Below are 23,161 nucleotides of genomic sequence, written 5' to 3' on the forward strand. Positions count from 1 at the left end.
GAGCCGGTAAGAAATTGATGTCAAGTACACAACAGCTTGCCCAGATTCCAGTGCCAATGCTTGTTGCAAAAGGTCTCCCCAGTGACTACAGAAACCCAATACCAGGTGTGATATCAGGTGTGCAATCATAAACATACTGCACCGAGTGACAGGTAACACCCACAGACTGTATAAAATAATGCACCACATACCACCCACCATCCCTGGACTACTTTTGAGCTACAAAATCTGCATTGGAGAGAGAAGAAACTAATTATGTTCTTTATCCTCACATTCCTCTCCATTTAATGAAACAATTTGTTACCGACCGGCTCAGGTGTGGTCGGCACCTCAAACACACCCTTAAAGGGCTGTGAGCTGCTCTAGGAACAGCCTGTTCTTGAAAAACAAACTCCTGAGTCACTCTACTGGATGATTTTTTTTGCCAAAAGCACAACAACAGTAGCCTGGAAATCCAGACCCAAATCCGAAAGATTAAGGGTCTGGCACTGAGTAATGAAAATGGCCCAACTCGAGGGGCAGCACCAAGCATGGGGTAGCACCAAGCATGGGGTGACGTATCCAGAGCCCCATACGCTTAGCTCGGCTACAAGCATCATTACTCAATGCCAGAGTGACTCGCCTTTTAACCTTCACCTTCACTTTTTTAACCTTCACATTCACACAGTTACACATTCATACCTGGAAGCTGCCAGTACAACCACAATCTGATCTGCTGGCCACTGAGCAGCTCCACTGGAGCGGTTGGAGTTAAGGGCCTTGCTCAAGGGCACCTCAGTGGTGGTAATGAGGGAGGGACAAACGCTGCTCTTTCACTTTCCCACCCAGATTTTATCCTGCCGGTCTGGGGATTGAATCGGCGACCTCCCGGTCCCAAGCTCGCTTCCTTAACCCCCCTAGGCGACCACTGCCCTCGTGAGAACTCTGGATTTCCAGGGTACAACAACAGCACATCATCAAAAAAAGAGGTAAAAGTAAAGGTTTGAGAGTCAAAATAATAGGTGAAAATAGAAAGTGAAAAAGACTGGAGTGGAAACACAAGTAAGGTAATTAAGTGAGAAAAAGAATGTATTCAAATGAAGAAAAAAGTGCACATACATGGAGAGACAAAGAGAGAGACAGAGAGATTGATTAATTCACACCCACACCTTCAGCTGTGGTACCAAACACTCACAGCCACTGTTAAGTGCACCTGCATATTTCCATTCATACAATATGAATTTTATACATCAAGTCAGGATTGACTTTTCAAGTATTTAAACATGAACACAATCTATCCTTTACCTTTACCAAGTGCTTTAGTAGCCTTAACATGTTGTTGCAATGATCCACATTTTCTCCTAAATCAAGTGCTTTCAGTTGTATAAACTAACTAGGGCTGTCAAACGATTAATATTTTTTAATCGCGATTAATCGCTGAATTTCTATAGTTAATCGCAATTAATCGCATATTTTATCATATTATTATTATATATTATATATTATTATATTATTTTGCATTTCAGAACTGTTTTTAAGTACATATTAACAATCGAAAGCAATTCTTACCAGTGTATCTTGATTGAGAATTAAATGAATGCAAAGAAAGTTACTTTATGAACTTGATTTTAAGATTTGTAATTATTTATTTACTGTGTAAACAAAAGAAAAATGTGTGAATCTGTCATTATTGCACAATTCCTCCAAGTACCTAACTAAAAAACTAAAAATCCCTATCCTTACCAGAGTCAATATAGTGTTTAGTAACTCCTAAATAATTTTGATTACTCACTGACGTCCAGTGATCACCGGTTAATGAGGCAGCGTTTGCAGCACCTTGCAGCAGTTCCACTGTGGCTGCTTTCTCCGTGTCGTACAGGCTGTGTGTGGGGCTGCTGTCCCCTTCGACGGCAATGCGACGGGTCAGAACATGCCAACCGTAGTACGTCTTTAAGACCCGAGTCCTCTACGATGCTGACAGGTCTGCAGTTAGTTGCCACCCGTTTCGCAAGAGCTGTAGTAATTTTTTGGGATTTGGTTTCATCCACAGGTCGGCAAGTAGCACTCTCCAAAATACTGCTTATGTAGGCTGTTAGGCACGATGCAAAGCCGAGTGAAGTGTAAAATAAATTAATAAATGCCGGCATGCGATTAACGCGGTAATGCTGAAAGCCCTAAAACTAACCCATAAATACCTCTAAAATAGTACTCCACAGATTTAGCATTGCGCTCCTAAAACATTGTCGGATTCACAATGGAGAGTTCAGTATCAAAAGTGAGCAGACCCAGAGATAGTGTCTTTATTTTTATTCCACACATCCTTCTTCCTTGCCAAAACACTTCAGTTCAGTGGGATATTAGGGTGTGTTACGCCAGTAGCATCTAACGTAGCTTCATGCTACTCCACACCCCCAGATTTTGGTTTATTTTCAAAATGGTAGTTTTCAGAGCTAACCAACACTGACTTAAGTGACATCCCTTAAGGCAATCACACTTCATGCAGCTCCTTCTGGAGTTACAAAAGGCTTTATACAACTTTTTTCATAAATGTAGTAGGACTCCTCAAGACATGTAAACTGACTGATGTGTAAAATCAGTGGAGTTTCCCTTTAATACTGCTGTAGTTGCCCCAAGGAAGATATTTGAGGAGAATCAAATCAAAAGTGCAGATTCTCTTTTCAGGTTTAGTACAAACGTAGTTGTGATGAAAACAGGCATTATGTTCTCACTTGAATGAATTTTCACTTGAATGAATTAGACAAGTTAAAAGATTAATATAATATTTTAGTAAGCTGTTAATATGCATACATTTAAGTTGACAGGGATCATTAGTAGATAAAATTAGGACATAAGTGCAGGATGTGTGTGCTTAGGTGCAAAAGGCTACACACAAGTAAACACAAGTACCTGGTGGGGTTTAAACATCACACCACATAAGACCTGTGTCAGAGTGAGGAAAATCAGATAGAAACGGGTTAAAAACGGAGCAGGGAGAAGATGTGAGCTAACAAAATAGGAACTTTGCACAAGAGAGATATGATGGAGGAGGCAAGAGCCAGCCAAAGCACTGAAAAGAGCTGTCAAAACACAGGGTGACTAACAAAGAAAGTATGCCATCCTGTATTCTCTGTGGATGCGGAGAACATTTTCCTGTGTCCTGCCATACAGTCACAGCTTACACTAGAAACTACATGAAGTGTCCTGCTTTTGTCAGTAGAAAACTTGAGTCCACACAGTTTTGTATTACTAAGAACAAGGAATGTGTTTAGTTACGTAGCTCTCTATTCTTAGCATCTAGGCATCTTTCTTCACAACAAGGTCAATATTAACACAAAACAATCAAACCTCTAGATCTCCAGTGATGACACCTATTGTCAAAATGTGTTTGATTGATCTCTGGTATATCCAGCCTATTATGTAACTGGTGCAGTGTATCGGGGACATGATGACTTACATTGTTGTGAGACACCGTGAGAACACTCCTGCTCTTCCTCATCTTTCCTGGAGTCTCTCCTTCGCTGTCCAACCACAGCTTCACATGCACACCTGGAAAACACAAGTATACCAAAACATGTTTTTGTGTTCTTTGAGAACAAGATGCAGGTGAGGTCAGTGGATTAGTAATTGGACAATGTTTCTGGACAGACATATTGCTGCTGAATTTTTCAAATGCCACATTTCCGTTGCCAGACTAGGGGATAAATCCATTTTTACTTAAACTTTTATGATAACCTAAACTAGGTATTTCTGAATACCAGTTCTACTTCCTCTTGCAGTATTTCTGCAACATTTTTTTCAATTTTTTTGGATCGATACAAATACAAAAACACATGCACAAACACATTCACCTTAGTATCAAAATTGAATTGATGAAATATTGAATTTTAGTCATTCTGGTTAGTCTCCCTATGAGAAAGAGTAGAGCAAAGCAGTCAAAACAAAACAGCCTTGCCTTTTAATATTGCTCCATGGAGGAGCCCCCAGCTAGTGATGCATCAAAACATTAACACTGCTGTACAGCACACTGAAATCCCCCATGATGCACCACTATGCGATAATGTGCAGGATATTCGACCCCACAAAAATAACAGACTGATAGAGAGGCTGGCTAGCTATCTGGGCAACATGATCATTCCGTTGCTGAACTCGGTTATATTTCCCTTTCCTACGACTCCCCAGTGTCAGCAAAAAGATGGTTCATGTAAAAAAAATACCAATTCTTCAATTATCAGAGTTTGATCGGAGCTGCAACGTTGGTAGTTTGAGAGTAATTACATTTGGACTGAAATGCACAAATCTATATTAATAGCAACAATACAATCCTTATTTACACACCCCTTATAGAACCAAGTTATTAGGTGCCTCCCAAATGGCAACATATTAGAAATCAACAGCAATAAAGGTCATGGAAAAGGTATCTGTAACAAAAGAAAATACCTTAAACAGAATAAAATAGGTACAACAAATTCCATGATATAAGATAAAAGAAATAAATAGGCAGTTTAGGTAAAATCATAGATATGTAAAACCCCACACAAATTAGGTTTTTAGTACGTTTTAAGAAGATATTTAAAATGTGATACAGACTTAGTCGTTCAACTTCACAGCCTTATTCAGCCTCAAGGCCCTGACTTCAAAGGCTCTGTTCTCTCTCTTGTTAACAGAGTGTGGAACAGATAAAAGACCTCTGTCCAAGGACTTTAAGCTATGTATAGGGCTGATATGGGACTAAAAAGTAAAAAAATATAGCAAATAATCAATAAGACCTTGTAGTCAACAGTCAACAGAATTTCTGGCTTGAGTGATCCATTAATTTCCGATTAATTTTCTGTCGACCAACTAATCAATTAATCTTATCGTTGCAGCCCTATGAAGATGTATGTTGCAAATATGCACACATAAGCATCACAGGAACAAAAACAGCAGCTTACGGGGAGCATGAACATCAACACATTTTCAAACACTGATAGCTGAAACAAATGTTTAAAGGTTGTGTAGAACAGTGTGCTTGTTAAATGCGTTCTAGGCATTTCTCTGCCTTGTTGTTGTTGTTTATCACTACCGAGTGGAATCATTGTGAGGAGCCATATTAGGACGTTAAAACTGTCAACAGTTGCCTGGCTGTCTGGCTGGCTGCACAGATTACACTGTCAGATGGCTGACAGGTGATGTGACAACAGGAGACGTGCCGTAGCATCCTCTTGTTGCAATAAATCAAAGATGGCAGATCGCATGTAGTGAATTCGAGATAACTTCAACAGACTTCAATTAATATACATTGCTGATAACAGCTCTGAATAGAGGGAAATGGAGATCGATAGAAAAGATAGAAAGGAAAAGCAAGAAGAAACCCTCAGTTATGCAGATTTTTTAACCAAGCCTGACACTTAGTCAATCCTTAACCTGCCTAATAACCTGTCTTATACAAGTCACTAACACATGACAGGCTCCACATTGTTTATGAGCTTTGAATATTGGGTAAATTAGACTCCTAAAAATCTGAAACACTTACTAGATTAATCAATTATTTGATCCACAGAAAATTTGCAAAACCTTTAATACCTAATTAGTTGTTGAAGTAATTTCAAGCAAAAATGCAAGAAATATTCAGAGGTTCCAACTTCTCAAACATGAATATTTGCTGGTTTCCTTAGTCTTCTGTTATAGTATATCCTTTGTTCTTGGACTGGGACACATTTGAAGACATCACCTTGGTGTGTGGGAAGTTGTGATGGGCATTTTGTCCTTAATTGGCAAATTAATTGACAATGAAAACAATGATTAGGTACAGCTATGATACAAATAATAATATAAAGCACTAGAGTACTAGGGGTGGGAATCACCAGAGGCCTCACGATACGATATCATCACGATACTTATGTCACAATACGATATTGCGATTTTGAACATATTGCAATATTCTGCGATATATTGCAATTTATTACTTTTTTTCCAACTTCCAGCCCAATTTCAAATTATGCACCCAAAAGGAAACTTTGTCAACATCTGTTTTATCTAAACAGATAGATTTCTCGGTAATTAACGCGGTAATGCTGAAAGCCCTAAAACTAACCCATAAATACCTCTAAAATAGTACTCCACAGATTTAGCATTGCGCTCCTAAAACATTGTCGGATTCACAATGGAGAGTTCAGTATCAAAAGTGAGCAGACCCAGAGATAGTGTCTTTATTTTTATTCCACACATCCTTCTTCCTTGCCAAAACACTTCAGTTCAGTGGGATATTAGGGTGTGTTACGCCAGTAGCATCTAACGTAGCTTCATGCTACTCCACACCCCCAGATTTTGGTTTATTTTCAAAATGGTAGTTTTCAGAGCTAACCAACACTGACTTAAGTGACATCCCTTAAGGCAATCACACTTCATGCAGCTCCTTCTGGAGTTACAAAAGGCTTTATACAACTTTTTTCATAAATGTAGTAGGACTCCTCAAGACATGTAAACTGACTGATGTGTAAAATCAGTGGAGTTTCCCTTTAATACTGCTGTAGTTGCCCCAAGGAAGATATTTGAGGAGAATCAAATCAAAAGTGCAGATTCTCTTTTCAGGTTTAGTACAAACGTAGTTGTGATGAAAACAGGCATTATGTTCTCACTTGAATGAATTTTCACTTGAATGAATTAGACAAGTTAAAAGATTAATATAATATTTTAGTAAGCTGTTAATATGCATACATTTAAGTTGACAGGGATCATTAGTAGATAAAATTAGGACATAAGTGCAGGATGTGTGTGCTTAGGTGCAAAAGGCTACACACAAGTAAACACAAGTACCTGGTGGGGTTTAAACATCACACCACATAAGACCTGTGTCAGAGTGAGGAAAATCAGATAGAAACGGGTTAAAAACGGAGCAGGGAGAAGATGTGAGCTAACAAAATAGGAACTTTGCACAAGAGAGATATGATGGAGGAGGCAAGAGCCAGCCAAAGCACTGAAAAGAGGCATTTTGTCCTTAATTGGCAAATTAATTGACAATGAAAACAATGATTAGGTACAGCTATGATACAAATAATAATATAAAGCACTAGAGTACTAGGGGTGGGAATCACCAGAGGCCTCACGATACGATATCATCACGATACTTATGTCACAATACGATATTGCGATTTTGAACATATTGCAATATTCTGCGATATATTGCAATTTATTACTTTTTTTCCAACTTCCAGCCCAATTTCAAATTATGCACCCAAAAGGAAACTTTGTCAACATCTGTTTTATCTAAACAGATAGATTTCTCTGTTTATTCATCTCACTTCAATTTTATTGCTGCAAAATGGGATGGTCAAGCACACAAACTGACCAACACATATGTAAATAAAAAAACAATACTTGGCGTCTGTGTACCGATACAGTATTGCCACGGAGAATATCGCGATACTATGCTGTATCGATTTTTTTTCCCCACCCTTAGAGAGTACTGAATATAGTAACTTCTTTATTGAAAGTCTAAACTACATATCATAACTTTGCACTAACAAGTAAGTTAGTAAGCAAATTGGAGTAAAAGATAAAGTATTTCTGGTAACTTTTTGTAGACTTCTTGAAATCACTGCACTTCACAGTGATTCCTTCAAATGTAAATTCTAAGAATGATTCCTCTCTGGTGTAGGACCAGCAGCTTAGGCAGAGCTAAGGAAACAGCCAGCAAAAGGATGACAACTTATAAAATAAGAGAGTATGTCTATCTGAATGCTACTTGGTTGTCTGCCTGAACTGGGTCATGGGTTGTGAATAGTTAAAATGACAAACAACAGTATTGACCTTTATCTTATTTTGTTGCTAATTGCCCCAAATTAGAGCGAACAGTCTCTGCTTTTGAAGCCACTGTAGGAATATCCTTTTAGATACGTTATGTAAATATAATAAGATTACACAACCTTTCTTGAAAAACACTGCTGTCTGTTTACAGAACATATTGGGTACACATATGATAAAACACAATGCCAACTGGTAAAGAAAAACACCTAGTGAGCACATTGATCAGGGTATTAAAAAAATAAGCATTTAATCCAAATCCAAATTCTAAATTATCATGTGTGCATTCATGTGCATGTGTGTGTTTGTATATGTGGAGCAAGGCGCGGATCTTAACAGACAAATGAACACAAATTTAAATGAATACACGTATCACACATTACTAAACAATACACAGTAATTAGCACCCATTATGTGTCTCTCAGCTCTTTATCTGATGTTTTCAAATAATCTTCCCAATTTCGCTAATCCTTATGAGTTTTCTCTCATGCCTTGGCAAATTATAGTTTTTCTTTTTGTACATTTTCCTCTCAATAACACGTGCTAATGAAACACTATGCTAATGGAACCTAATGCAGCCTTAATGGTTCAGCACACTTTAATTCCCCCAATGCTCATCATTCAATAGCAGCAGACAAGATTGAGTCCACAGCCATTGAGCCTTTCTCTAATGAGCCAATTCAGGCAGTCATTAAAAGGCCCTAAGAACTCATGAGTTCCTCCTGTGACCCATGATGGTGTATTTTTTTTATGTTTCCTTCCATAAAAAAAAAGAGAGAGGGTGATTGGGGGTGGGGGGGGGGGGGGGCTGACGGTAAAAGATGAAAGACTGTTTCAGGGGAAATTAGATGAGGAGTGGTTTAGAGAATGATATGATATGAAGATATGAAGATGCAGATGGAGAATTGTAAAGAGAGCTACAAGCAAACAGGTCAATGAGGATTTTAATGAAATACAGAGAAAAAGCCGGAGGTTAAAGAAAGAAGGATTGAAGAATGAGGTGTGAAAATAGGAAGCAGAGGAAGAGAGTCAGGGAGAAACAGCTAAGACGACTACATAAGGTATGTTTAAAGGAATAGTTCAACATTTTGGGAAATATGCTTATTCACTTTATTGCTGTGAGTTAAGTGAAAAGCTTAGCTTAGCCCAAAGACTAGAAACAGGGGGAAACAGCTAGCCTGGCTCTTTCCAAGGGTAACAAAATCCACCCACCAGCACCTCTAAAGCTCACTACTTAACCCGTTATATCTCCTTTGTTTAATGTCACGTGAAACGCTGAATTATCATTTTTACACTTGTGCTAAGCTAAGCTAACCAGCTTCTGGCTCCAACTTTATATTTACCGTACACATGAGAGTGGTATCAATCTTCTCTTCTAACTCTCCATAAGAAAGAAATAAGAGTATTTTCCAAAAATGTCAAACTACCAGGACCCCATTTTCCCCATGCATTTGTGTCTAATAGACTAATGTGACCAAACATCTTTGAAATTGGTCCAGTATTGAGCGAGATCGCAATGACAGGCTGGCACGAACCGAGCTACAATGTAACCTAATAGGGCAATTGTGCAGCCTTGCTTTTTGTCCACTAAAAGTGATTTTCTTTTGCTACTGATAGGCTCAGATTGTTACTAAAAGTGTCTGACAACATTATCAATCTCAGATTGTCCGAAGACAACGGTGTGAAGAGTCTAACGCCAGTCAAGAAGGCGTTCAGGATGTCTGTTGTTTCGGAGTAGGCTACAGAAATTAAAGGGTCCTGTTATCTAAATGTTTGTCAGTGCCATGGCTCCATATTTAAATGATTTCGACAATGTGGGTGAGGTCGTTATAGTGTGATGACCACCTGTATTCATTTGAGCTAGAGTAAAACATTATGGACAGAGAGAAAGAGAGAGCGAGAGAGAGACACCGGGCGGAGGAGGGTGAAGCAGTAGCTGAAGGGCTTCGAGGCTCGGGATATTGGTAGTGCTTCCATGGGTGCTGTGCCCCTAGTATATGCCCAAAGAATATGTTGTCAGGAGTGGGACCTGTTGCTGTCAGATATCTGTGGTCTGGATGTGTCCAGTCAGTGGTATACCTCGGACACAACGCTGTGTCACCACGTCTTTTTCTTGTCTCACGTTGCACTCTCCACACTGCTGTATTCGGACAAAAAGTCACGTCCTGAGATCGACAATGTTGTTAGACACTTTTAGTAACAATCTGAGCCTGTCAATTGCAAAAAAAAAATCACTTTTATTGGACGAAAAGCCAGGCTGCACAACTACCCTACTAGGTTAAACTGCAGCTCGGTTCACGCCGGCCCATCATTCCAATCTCACTCAATACTGGACCAAATTCAAAGATTTTTGGTCACATCAGTCTATTAGACACAAATGCATGGGGAAATGGGGTCCAGGTTGAAAAAAACGGTAGCTAACCTTCAAGCTGTATGCAACCAAGGCAATTTTGTCATTCAGAGAAGGCATCCTTATTTTGTTACATGATAAGAAATCAAATGGTAAAGGACAGTTCATGCACTTGAAGCAGATGGACAACTTTCAGCTTGAACAGACAGGACAACCTTGACACCACGATTACATAAAAGCACCCCCATCACACCACCTAAATGCAGTGAAAGAGCAAACACTATGAAAGAACATGCAATATTTCTTTTAAAAGCATTGGAAATAAATGTTTCTTGCCTGTGACAAGAGCTCACTACGAGTCAACACCTTCAACAGATAATGAATGTGTATTAAAATGAACTTTCACATTTGTCTAACATTTACAGCAAAGACGACAAGTAACATTGACTGTTTGCTGCTACTAGAAATGTTTTCCACAAGGTGATTTCTAGGATAGCTCAAAGGCATGTGAACAACCCTTTTATAGTTAGCAAAAGTTGCTGATGGATGCTGGATTTCTCCAAGACAATCACTTTTCAGGAAACAAGGATTGTTCAAATAGATGCAAATGCATTTTTTGGAATTAATGTCTCCCTCACTTCAAGGGCATTAATGTATGCTGTTCATCACACCCCCAACCGGCACAGTCACACACCGCCTACCAAGAGCCTGGGTCTGTCCGAGGTTTCTCCATAAAAGGAAGTTTTCCTCACCACTCGAGGTTTCTGCCTAAAGGAACTTTTTCCTCTCCACTGTCGGACTAAATGCTTGCTCTTGGGGGAATTACTGGAATTGTTGGGTCTTTGTAAATTATAGAGTGTGGTCTAGACCTACTCTATCTGTAAAGCGTCTTGAGATAACTCTTATAATTTGATACTATAAATAATATTGAATTGAATTAAAGTGAATGACATACATTAGGTAATTAATTTAAAAAATGCCTCAAATATAAATTATTAATAAGAGGGAAATTATCAGTGGCAAGGCTTCTCTGTAGGGATGATGATCTGTTCCAGTTATCACCATTAGAAGATAATTAGTGAGTACAGATGACATTTGTGTTTCAGAGCACATCTGAAAATTGTGCTTGGCAGCACAGATGGAAAGCAGTTTATGAACACAGATTAATGCTGTAACCTCAGGGGATGAAGCACAACGGTACAAACTAACAAGTAGTGTGACGTGTGTGTGTGTGTGTGTGTGTGTGTGTGTGTGTGTGTGTGTGTGTGTGTGTGTGTGTGTGTGTGTGTGTGTGTGTGTGTGTGTTTTGGAGTATCCTAATTAGCATTACTTCTGCCTAATTAAGAACATTGGGGCAGACAGGTGTGAAGACAGAAGACACACAAACAACACCTTCAAGGAAGCAAACTAACCTGTGCTTAAGAGATCATTTTTGTATTGTATTGTATTCAATCACCATTGATTAAAAGTGTCTAAAACGAGAAAGCTCTCTGTGACATGGCCTGAGAGAGTGTTGCAGAGGTGTTAACTTTGAGCTTAACAAATTTTTCAAATAGGCAGCAAAGACACTGAATTCAGGAGCCACCTTTTAAAGGAACTCTGAACAGAGTTGTGGAAACTCTTTTGCTTGGCAACAAACCCACACATTAAAGAGTTTGGAAAACTGTGATAATGGGTCTGTAATACTGAAATTGCAAAGCAACTTACACTGCTGTGATTGCATTCATATTCATGAAGGGTATACTTTTCATATTTTAAAGGGAGAGTGGCTTGCTACAAGTGTTTCTTTAATTTGTTTCTCTCATTGGTTTTCATTTAACATTTTTTGCATTGATTACATTCTGAACACAGTAATATGCTGCTGCTTTGTCTAAACCAAATAGAGGTGAAAGAATAAAGAAACGCAGCGGGTTGACAAACAAGCTTTACTGCATTTTTTCCTGTTGCTGAGGAAAGTTTTATACATTTTTCAAGGACAGACTTTGCAAATTGTTGCAGGTCCCTTGAGAGTCTCCTATGTTTTTTGTTTAACATGTAGTTCAAGAGGTGACTAAACCTCTTGACTCTCTGCAGCTCAGTGTATGTGCTGCAGCTCCACATCACTCACTGTTTGGAAGAGCAGACTTTACTGGCAGGTGTACCTAATATGACGGCTACTAAGTGCAGTATCTTACTGTGCAAACTAGAGAGTAGCTTTATTAATTTCTACCTAAGTGGTGCTTGACTATAAGGCAAACATTTCCTCTCCAAGCCATTACTCAGTCAATTGATCATATACAGTAATGCCGGGAAAACCCACCCAGTCTTTCCCAAACTGCAGTTTATAGATACTTAATTTCAAATGTCGCACAGGGAGACAATTTCAGTCGACAGGCGTCATGGCAAAATGTGGCATGGTGTTCTGTCACATCTCATCTTGTATCTCACACATCTCTGGTTCACATGCAACAACATCATTGGAAGGTGGCTTCAACAGAGCATATCAGCCTAATAGAGCGGAGATAACAAGCTCTATGCCTGCCTGCCTGACTGCCCTGTGACAGTCTGGCACAGTGGGACGCCTGACAGAGGAGAAGCAGGATCTGAGCAGCTGGCTGACTACCTCTCAGTCTACCCATCTTCTGTTCCTCATTTATGTTACCTGACTTTAAAAGGGGCTGTACTTAAAATACTGAAAAAACAGCAGGCTGGGATTGCCTCCACAAGGCTCTCACAGACCATTCCCCAATACATAGAATGCCTGTGTTTTTTTTCTTGGCCACATGCACTAACATGCACTCGTGGCTGGACAGGCTATCAAAACAAAGAAAAGAGAAGTTGGATTATAACACACACAGAGGGAGTGTGACTTCATTCTCTGCTCAGAATGCCATTACTCCACTATATGTTAACATTAAACATTTGTTTGATGCTATATTAATGTGCCGAATATCAAGTATAGCCCTTTTATGTTAAGAGCCTGAAACGGTCTGCTGGTCAGTTGCTTAGGTCTGTTCTATATACAGTAGTTTTCCAAGGAAGTTAAGCTTGGGAATTTTGGTGACAATTTTTTTTTCCACAATTACATTGTAATGGCATGTTTTTTGTTGTTGTTCAATTAAAGTTTAATAGAATGTTTAATAAATGAGTCAACTCATTTAATTAAAGTTCAACTCAACTAAATAGTAGATTTTTTTCATTTCTATTAGAAGGCTTAACAATTCTGTCTGCTTATGATATAGTGAAAGTTTGTTTTTATCCGACTATGACATTAACTAATAATCACTATATTTCCATTTTATTTCCAGTTATTCCCATGGAAAGTTTCCAACTTGAATATTCCTTGAGTTTTGCAACCCTAGTTCTACCTTTTTCTCTTTGTTGATTTAACTTAAGGAGTTAAAGCCTGTAAGATGCTGTATATTCTATATCCAGGACGCTCCACTTCCAGGATTGCTCCATTGCCGCCAGAATTTCCACCGGATTTTACTCTTTTCAGCCGGATGTCCATTACCTTCCGCTTCTTTGTGATGGAATTTTAAACTCCGGTCGTTTTAAGAGGAATGGTTCACTGCTCCTCAGATCTCTGCAGGGTAAATCCAGACAGCTAGCTAGTAGAATCTGAGTTTTCTGTTGCACGACTAAAACAACTTTTGAACGTTCCACCAAAACAAGTTCCTTCCCGAGGCTATTTTGCAGCGGCACCGTGACTCCATCAGGCGTTTAGCGCCGCCCATGAAGATTGTGATTGGTTTAAAGAAATGTCAATAAACCAGAGCATGTTTTTCTCCCATCCCAGAATGCTGTGTGGACTAGCAAGACCCTCCTCCGCAGCGCTGTGGAGGAAGGTCTGGCAAAGCGAGACTAGGTGCTGAAAGACTCAGAGGCACTTTTAAAACGAGAATTAAAGCTATCGTGTACAACTATTTTATATTAATGGACATCCGTTACATTCAAGCCATTACTAAATGAGTTGATACAAAGCTAATTAATCCTATCAGCTCCACAAAACTCTCTCTGTATTTCTCAGTATGGCTATGTTTACAGAATGGTGTAGTCCGGCAATCTTTGCGCACAGAAGCTCGAGTGAAGATAATTACCTCTTCTGAAGAGTCCATCATGTTTTTTTCATCCTCTGTGTCCTACTTGGTTACAAGCAACTGCGTGGAGGAGGGGTGGGGGTGGTGTGCGATCATTGAAGGCTTGTGTCATGTGGATGCAACGACAGTGTTGTTGTCATAACTTAGAATTCCTCATTGGGGAGACAGAAACTGCACACTATAGCTTTAATGTCCTAGTGAAAATCTAAGGTGGAAATGAAGGGAATCAGATGCTACAGGAACACAGTAGCATCCAGCCTGTCTGCATTCATTCAGTGATTCACTATAATGTGCCATGCTTTTGCATCATGCCAGTAGACGGAAGGCACACGACAACAAACAACAATAACAAATCCACTTGATCACATTTTCTGCCCTATCCCAATCAGAGTCCCTTAAGGCTTTGTATTTGCCATGACTGAATCCAATCCAATATCTATTTTTATATTGTTTGGCATTGGTTCCCTACATAATAAATCCTTTGATTCCACAACTGGTTCTGCAGCGTGATTTCTGGTACCAGCAGAAAATATCCAGATTGCTCCACATTGGAAAATCTTTACCTCATCAAGTTTTTGATCATCATAAGTCTTTATGTATGTGGGTGCATGATTGTGTCTCTCTCTCTGTGAGTGAAAGGGAGACAGCTACAGAGGGAGAATGTGCACACACTAGTCTAAACTTAGCACAAAAAGTAAGGAAATTTGTGTTTGGTAGATTATTTCTCTGTGGTAACAATGCTTTTTGGCAATAAATCTTATACCGTTGGAAAGCCTGTTTAGTTCCCTTTCAAACGGTGCCCCATTTGTAAGGAACATGCATTTGTGGGATGAGCAGCAGTGCTGAGTATGTCGGTTGCGCCCATGAAAAATTTGCCAAATCTTCTCTGCCAAACAGCTTATTCTGCCATTGTCTTGTTTGGTGGATTGGATGATTGAAGTTTGAAGAAACAAGACATATTGGCAATTTAACAATTTATTCATTTCACAAACAGGAGCCTCAGTAGCGTGTGGAAGAACCATACACAGCCACAACAGCCTGGCAACTCCTCCTCATGCTGGTCACCAGCCTGGTCACACACTGCTGTGGGATGGCATCCCATTCTTCAACCAGCAGTCCTGACCTCAACCCCATTGAATACTTGTGGGATCAGCTTGGGCGTGCTGTTCGTGCCAGCGTGACCAACACAACCACATTGGCTGACTTACAACAAATACTGGTTGAAGAATGGGATGCCATCCCACAGCAGTGTGTGACCAGGCTGGTGACCAGCATGAGGAGGAGGTGCCTTAAGTAAGTAATTGTAAGTATTTCTTATACGATTAATCGATGGAATAATTGGTAGAATACTCGAGTACTAAAATAATCAATAGCTGCAGCCCTACTGATAACGTGATGCCAAAACAAAGCAGCAAACTCTAAGAACAGTTTGAGCATTCTGATTTGTTATATTAATACTCAAATACTCAGAACACCTTTAATACACAATTTAATCCTCGACAGATTCTGAATCTGGTCAAATCCCTTGGAAACATTCAGCATTACGTGCATTATATTGAGGACATTATTTTATCAAACACCGCTAACAGAGACAAGAGGAAGAGGGGGTAGCAAACAATGGAAGTTCATGAGCTAGTCACTCCAGATCAGTGAACAACTTCATATATATTCTTGCTGGTAGAATTGTTATTCTAAATGTTTAACAGACAAGTTTTTTTTTTCACCCTCTACTTTAATTCTGTTTTCAAAAATCTGGATATATTGGGCTCCGTTTCAGCAGAGCAGGAATGCTCTCTTGAGAATATGCATATACATTTCTATACAGTAGGGCTGCACGATATGAGGAAAATATGCGATACGCGATAACGTTGTTGAATATTGCGATAACGATATTACTTGGGATAAATTAACAGATATTAAAATGTACTCAGTTCTGCCTTTCAGCTGCTTTCAGTATTCTTCTAAAATACAACAAATTACTTGTTGAATCTAAAACAAATAAAAGGAAATCATTTCTAACATTCTTTTGAACATTGAATTGACATTAACAGGCACCACTAAAAAAGAATGACAGTTACACTTTAAAGTGCAGTTGTCTACTGATATTTTCTTTCAACTAACATAAAAAATCTCATAGTGTCTATTGTCTATATGTCGCAACATTTCGCGATATGTATATTGCGCCAGTTGATATTGCGATGACGATAAAAAAACGATATATTGTGCATCCCTACTATACAGTATAATGTAAATGGATTGTAAGGATAGGAATCTATTTTTATCTATTAAGTTAGTTATTAGCCTCGTAAAAAGCTCAGTAATACTTAAGTGTTTCAGCAGTAGCCTATTCCTGGTTTACTGGAGGAGAAGCTCAGGCTGACACAGAGCAGCTTGGTAGTATTTCATCATCTATTTAAAGAGATAATTCAGTTTTTCTTTTACATAAGGTTTACTGGCTAGAAGTAACACTGAAGCATTGCATGTCGTTTAGGCTATTGCAGAAACTACAACATGGCATCCACATAAAAAGTTTTTTTTAAATAATACAATATTTGGATTGCTTCATTTTCTTGTCACACCTCTGTATCATAGAACTACTTTACGAAAGTTGTTTTAGTGCTGTTATCTTAGATCTTTTGTTTGCCAACACCACTAGCTCCTGTTCATTTCTGTTTGAGCGTTTTCCTGTTTGTAATATCTCCGTCCACAGAATCTGTAACCCAACATGATCAATCATTAACATTGCTACCAGTCAGCGACTCATACCATTTAATGTCAAGACAATTGAAACTATCCCTTTAATAGTTCTCAGACATTTCAGCTAAATATTCAGTCCCAACATAGCACCAAATAATTATTTTTTATGTGGGGAAACAGACTTGATTACGACAATTTACTGCATGCAGAAGAGCAATCTTATTTTCCTTCCTCCACAAGGAAAAACATTTAAATAAATTATTTTTTTTGGTATATGATTTTGATCGTATTTATCCACTACCGGTTTCCTATCACTAATCCAGTTTAAAGCACACAGATGTCGAGGCTTTACAAAGCTTCCAGTCTTTTCTGTGGTGGAGGCAACAAATGTGATTTATTTTCTATCTTGTGTATTTTCTTTCTGATGGTTGAACAGGAATTCTAGGTAATTCTAACATGTTCATGGGAGCCCTTTGGAATGTAAGGACAGCACTGCCTGAAGGGAGCCTTACGGGGCTTTTTTTAACTGCTCCTTTGATGCATATGGAAAGACAAGAATCACCTTGATGCAAAGTAAGACGCAGTGCATTCTTTTAAGTTAAATATGCTTCAACTTGAGTAAAATATTTGTTACTCTTCTTCATTAATGTGCAGAGACTGGGGCAAAACTGGAACGATTATTACCCAGAGTTAGCAGGTTGTTCAGTCACTTTATAAAACCCTTTATCCACATGCACATTAGGAACTTCAAACAATACAATGGGTGGGAGTCCCTGACAGGATACTTTGGTTACGCCTAATTGGAAGTCAACACACTGGGTAATTACCGCCCTCAAACAAGAGGCCTTAGGCTTGTTTTACCCAATACAGATAAAAAATAAAATTTGCTACATTGTCATGGCTTGGCATGAGATTGGCACAAATATACTCCAAAAAAAAAAAACTTGGCCACATAGTGTAGAAATGCAACACTGTTTCCTCTTAAACATGCTATTAAGGTGACTTTTATTTGTTTCTATTGTCTATAAATTTGAGTTTGTGTGTTAAAAAGTGTCCCCAAGCTGCTGCTGCTGCTGCTGTAGTGCCATTATTTATCTTGTCACCTGGGCTGAGATATTAGCACATCTTCTACTATATGAGAGCTTGTGTTTACTCTGGATTTATTTATAAAAAAAAGGAACAGCTACCATACGCCAAAGCTCAAATCCACTCATTAATTCCCTGTCCAATGGAGACAGCTCTTCACTCGTTTCAGCAACTGCCCCAAAACTGTATGTTTACCTTCAAGGGACAAACCCCTCTAATGGTTATAGGAATTATGAAGGGAGGAGAGGAGAAAGTCTGGTGGTGTAATTGTACAGCAACACATTTCACATAGTTAGGAAGTCGGGGTAGATAGATGGGTCAATAAAACACCAGACTCCAATGGCATTTTCAGGGAAAAACGTTTTTTGCACGCGCCTCCTCCATTATTATGTCTATATGTGGTGTGTGTATGTGGCAGATCAAACCCTAACCATAGGAATGCAGTTTTTGAAGCCACTAACAAATGACATCCTGCTTATAGGAGCCTCAGATCAGAAAACTAATACATGTTTTGTTCTGAAGGGCATAGAGAAACTACATATTTGTTGTTTAATAAGGAGAACTTGATGGTCGTATAGCAACTCTGGTGGCCTTCTCATTAAAAATACTTCATTGCAACAGTTACCAAGTTAACGGTACAAATACACCTTTCATATTATAAAATAATGTACCAGGAATGTGTGATGTTTTCATTTCAGACGGCCACAACAAATACAGTATAGCACCATTTGATTCATGTTGAGTCAAACATCATTCCCTTTAGCTACCTTTAACATTGCAACCTGTGCTATAACAGAGTATTAAATACATCCTTCAAACGTTTTATTCCATGATGCTTAATGGTGGAGGGATATATGTGTCACATCATTCTGCAGCATACAGTCTCTGAAAGCCTCATGAGAATAGTGTAGAGGAGAAAAATCAATAAGCGAGAGTAGGAGCAGTGGAAATAGATTCATTGCTGAAATGTTTTCTACAACTCTGTTTTTTTCAACTTATTTTTTCCCAAATCCAGGTTTGCTCAGCCAAAGTAACACAGGACTAACCTTGAGAAAATAAACTATGGATATTCAAGTGCACATTATTTATTTCAGCCTAAAAAAAATGTAAGGGATGCAGCAACATAACTTTAAATCATTTTTTTTCTTTAAAAATCGACTTCTAAACTCCCCTTTACATCTATACCAATTTATCTGCTGGCTCCAGTACACTCTGTCTGGGGAGTCCACTTTTCGCCACACAGCATCAGTGTGAGACAGAAAACTGGCGCTTAGGGAGTTTCCTAATGAGCAAAGTCTTTTTTTTCTCTCTCTCTCTTTCAGTCATTTCACACGCAGAAACACAGCCGTGTTTCATCCATCCTAGCAACGCCTACTTGACCAAGTCTTGGAAAAATCCGCTTGTGAAAAAACTCATACGTTTTTGGTGAGACAATTAAAAAACGTGATTGCCGTCGCTCACTTATTTGCTCCCTCAAGCAGTTGTCATTCTATAAAGGGGGAGCAATCAGCGTGAGGACTGCACTCCTGTTGAGCATCTACTGGAGAGCATCAACTCTAGAGATTTTACACCAACTGTGTTCATTATTTAAAAAAACAAGAGGAAAATGGAGGGGGAGGGAGAAAACTTAGAAACAGAAGGACAGGAACGTGTTTGTTGAGAGAAGGTAAATGCCTTTAAGTATCTATGTGGTTCTCTTATTAAAAGTTGAAAGTAATGACTTCCAGCAAAGCATGTTTGTACTTGCACTCCCCCATTTCTCTCTCCACTCACATTACTGTATACCATTTTCACACACGCGCAATCTGTTTGACATGGGATTATGTACATGGGATCAACCCGTTTTTGACCCAATTATAACCAGACTGCTGTCATGGTTAATCTCCTCGTTGTCGGTATTCAGTCCACAGCTGTAATTCAATACATATCACTGCTCACCCACATAATTACAACAGAGATAATATACAGACAAGTTACATTGCTGGAATGAGTTGTTGACTTTCAGTGTTAAAAAAAGTTGCTATGTTTATACTGGACATAACATGGAGTAGGTGGGGTGGTACAACTTTATTCTTTTTTTTATATTATTTGTTGCTACTCAGTTTACTTCCACAACACATGTCCATATAAAATATGCAGCAACCTGTGACTGAGCAGAATTATGGTTGGCTAGGCTTGAAGATTGAGAGGGAAATCCTACAATAATTACATAGTAATCCTACTGTGGCCCTATAGTTACTTTATATTAGGGATGCACCGAATCCAGATATTTGGGTTTCGGCCGAATACCGAATCCACTGGTTAAGATTCTGCCAAATCCGAAACCAAATACCAAATTCTACTCCCATCCTCAGTCCATTAACACAGTAAACACATTAATGAAGTAAATAACATCCACAGCCTGTAAAATAGTTAAATGTAACAACTTAATGTTGAATTCACACGCTCTTTTCACATCGTAGGAAAGCACATCACTATCGCCAGATGAGTGACAATTTTGTTTGGCAAATTTTCGCTAACCAGTGTATGATGAAGATGTTGTGAAATGTTTGTTTAAAGCAATTAAATAAGAAATTTATGTTGTTTAGTTTAAAACAGTCTAAAGGAAATGGTAAATTATAGTGTGATTAAAACTCACCATTTACATTGTTTACAGTACTTGATTTACAGCTGATATGTGAAAAAGGACACAACCTTATTTGTTTAACAGTAATTTAGTTTTACTGCGAACCGTCACAGGAAGTGCTTTTACTTTGAAGTAGCCTACACGGAAGTTATCTGTTGTGTACTCTTGCTAGCTTACTGAGATGCATAGATATACAGTATATACTGACTGAGATGAACGTGAGACGCTAGATGCAAAACATGTCCGTCAAGCTTAAGTTGTTCACTTTCTTGTTTGTAAAACTGCAACATATTGAACAGTAAATGTTCACAGTAGAAGACAAGCGTTTTTGGTCGTCAATCGAAGCCATTCCACTACAGAAGGCATGTTGGGTGGGTGAAATTAGAAAGCTAACGTTAGCTAACGAGCAGCAGCCGAGTAGGGTTCGGTGGAAAAAAATTCAAAGGTCCGGCAGAAACCGAACCCCGTCAAAAAGCCCAATATTCGGCCGAAACCGAACCCGAATCCTGGATTCGGTGCATCCCTACTTTATATTAAACCTGTAGTGATTATAAAGCGGCATGTTCACCATCTCACCCAAAGACAAGCAGGGTCAACATGTTTCAGATAACAACAAACAAACCAATGAGTTTCTCCCACATCATTGTGTCAGTCTGAAAGGGATATAAACTGTAGACTTGGAGGTTATCAATATCTGCTGCAATTCACCAGAGTATTGATTACCAAGATATAACATCTTTGCAAGAAGAGAATATTGATTGGCTCCCAGGTCAAATAGACTATTCCTGCCTAAATGCACTGAGGACCTTCTTGACACAGACATAATAGACAATTTGACCTTTCACAGCAGGAAAACCACCAGGTGTAATTAGTAACATTAATGATAGTTCTGATTGATTTGGGTGTGGCAGCGAACCAGACAGAACACACACACACACATTCAGAGGAAGAAGCCTACTGACTTTGATGATCCCCTTACTTTTTTTTCTCTAGTGCCATTACCAGGTTCATTTGCAGGTTAAAACTTTGGTTTATGAGCAAATACCTGCAAAAACGGCATTCCCTTAGCTGTACAATGTGAGTTAGCCAACGGTAGCACGATAACATCCGAAACTAAGATGTTTACCACCCATTCAGCCTCTTTTTTCTTTTTTCTTATTTTGTATGTATATATTTATTTATGTGTTTATTGTTTATTTCATATGAATGTTTAATATGTTTGTTTATGTATGCACCATTCACCAAGGCAAATTCCACATAAGTGTAACTTATTGTGGCAATAAACTCTTTTCTGATTCTGATTTAACATTAAACTTGCTAAAACTCATGTTAGCGTTCAATGTGATCATGTGTTAGAACGCTGTGAGTTCAGCTTCTAACATGCATGGCTGTAAACTAGTTATTAATTACTCCTGTGTTCGACAGGTAAAAATGTCTATTGTGAGAGAGGACTATCGGCCAGATAATCACAGTGAATCAGCACAAATACAAGGCCGCATTTTCCTAAATAATTTTTTTTGTGCAATCCAGGGAATTCAATCACACTGGTGTTGGGCTGTTTTGATCAGACATCTCAAAATAGTGTATTTTCATAAATTATGTTTTTATTTTAACATGCTTTTTTCTTTTTTTGGCAATAGATTCTTTTAACTATAATAATACTTTAAAAAAAAAGTTTTAGTTATGGATTTTCCTGCCAAAATTTTAAACAGTAAACAGAAAAATACGGAGCCCCTAAGGGGACATGAGCAAAAAAAAAAAAAATCTAAAGTTTAGTTTCATGTGCTCACACGAAACTTTCATGTGCGCACATGAAAGTTTCACGTGAGCACATGAAACTAAACTTTAGATTTGTTTTCATGTGCCCCACTTTGAAACCCATTTGGCGCTGTAATAAACAGTGCCAGTTCCACAGTCAGCAGCACTGCAGCAAAGAACTCCTGTTAGAAAGGATGGCAGCTAAAGATGAGTTTATATAGATGCCAAAAGGCTTCAATTTGTCGTAAGAGTCTGCTAGGGTGACCAGACGTCCCGAAAAATTTGGGACAGTCCCGAAATCCAAGCAGTTGTCCCGTATCCCGAATCCTGCCCTAATTGTCCCGAAAATTAGAGCAAAGTCTCAAGAGCAGACTCTCGAGTAGTTATGGTCTGATAGAACATTAGTCGTGAATTTTGATAACACGCATTGGTATTTTTCATTCATTCATGTTGAAATGGAGGCTCAGGCTGGTGTCCCGGGACCCGATGAACACGTAGCTAAAAAGCAAAAAGGTCTCTGCAGGTACCAGGAGGACTGGTGTAATGGGAATTTTATTTTAACATTATAGTTTGATATCTTACAAGATTCTCTTATATACTTTACAGGAGTTTCCTAATAATCTTTAATTTTGTTATAGACTTAGAGACTCCAAGAGAAGAAGCAACTGGCATCATAAACTCTGGCCTAGTTGAGAATATCCTTCTCTTTTTGGAACTCAGCGTTCCTACTGTTTACCTTTAGCAGATAAGGAGGAAAAGGGCCATAACATTTTGAACTGTATCTCCTTCTGTCTCTTGCTTTAA

The 23,161-nt window shown here is 38.7% G+C and overlaps 1 protein-coding gene across 1 annotated transcript in view; it reads right to left on the reverse strand.

Moving 5' to 3' along the window:
• pde4ba (phosphodiesterase 4B, cAMP-specific a) overlaps positions 1 to 23,161 on the reverse strand; it is a 211,801-nt gene that overhangs the window by 172,932 nt on the left and 15,708 nt on the right. Inside the window, exon 2 of the mRNA XM_031284039.2 lies at positions 3,434 to 3,525. Within this exon, the coding sequence (XP_031139899.1) occupies positions 3,434 to 3,525 (92 nt within the window). The remainder of the gene's footprint in view (positions 1 to 3,433; positions 3,526 to 23,161) is intronic.

The sequence above is a fragment of the Sander lucioperca genome, chromosome 11, assembly GCF_008315115.2.
Source record: "Sander lucioperca isolate FBNREF2018 chromosome 11, SLUC_FBN_1.2, whole genome shotgun sequence".
NCBI classification, from domain to species: Eukaryota; Metazoa; Chordata; class Actinopteri; order Perciformes; family Percidae; genus Sander; species Sander lucioperca.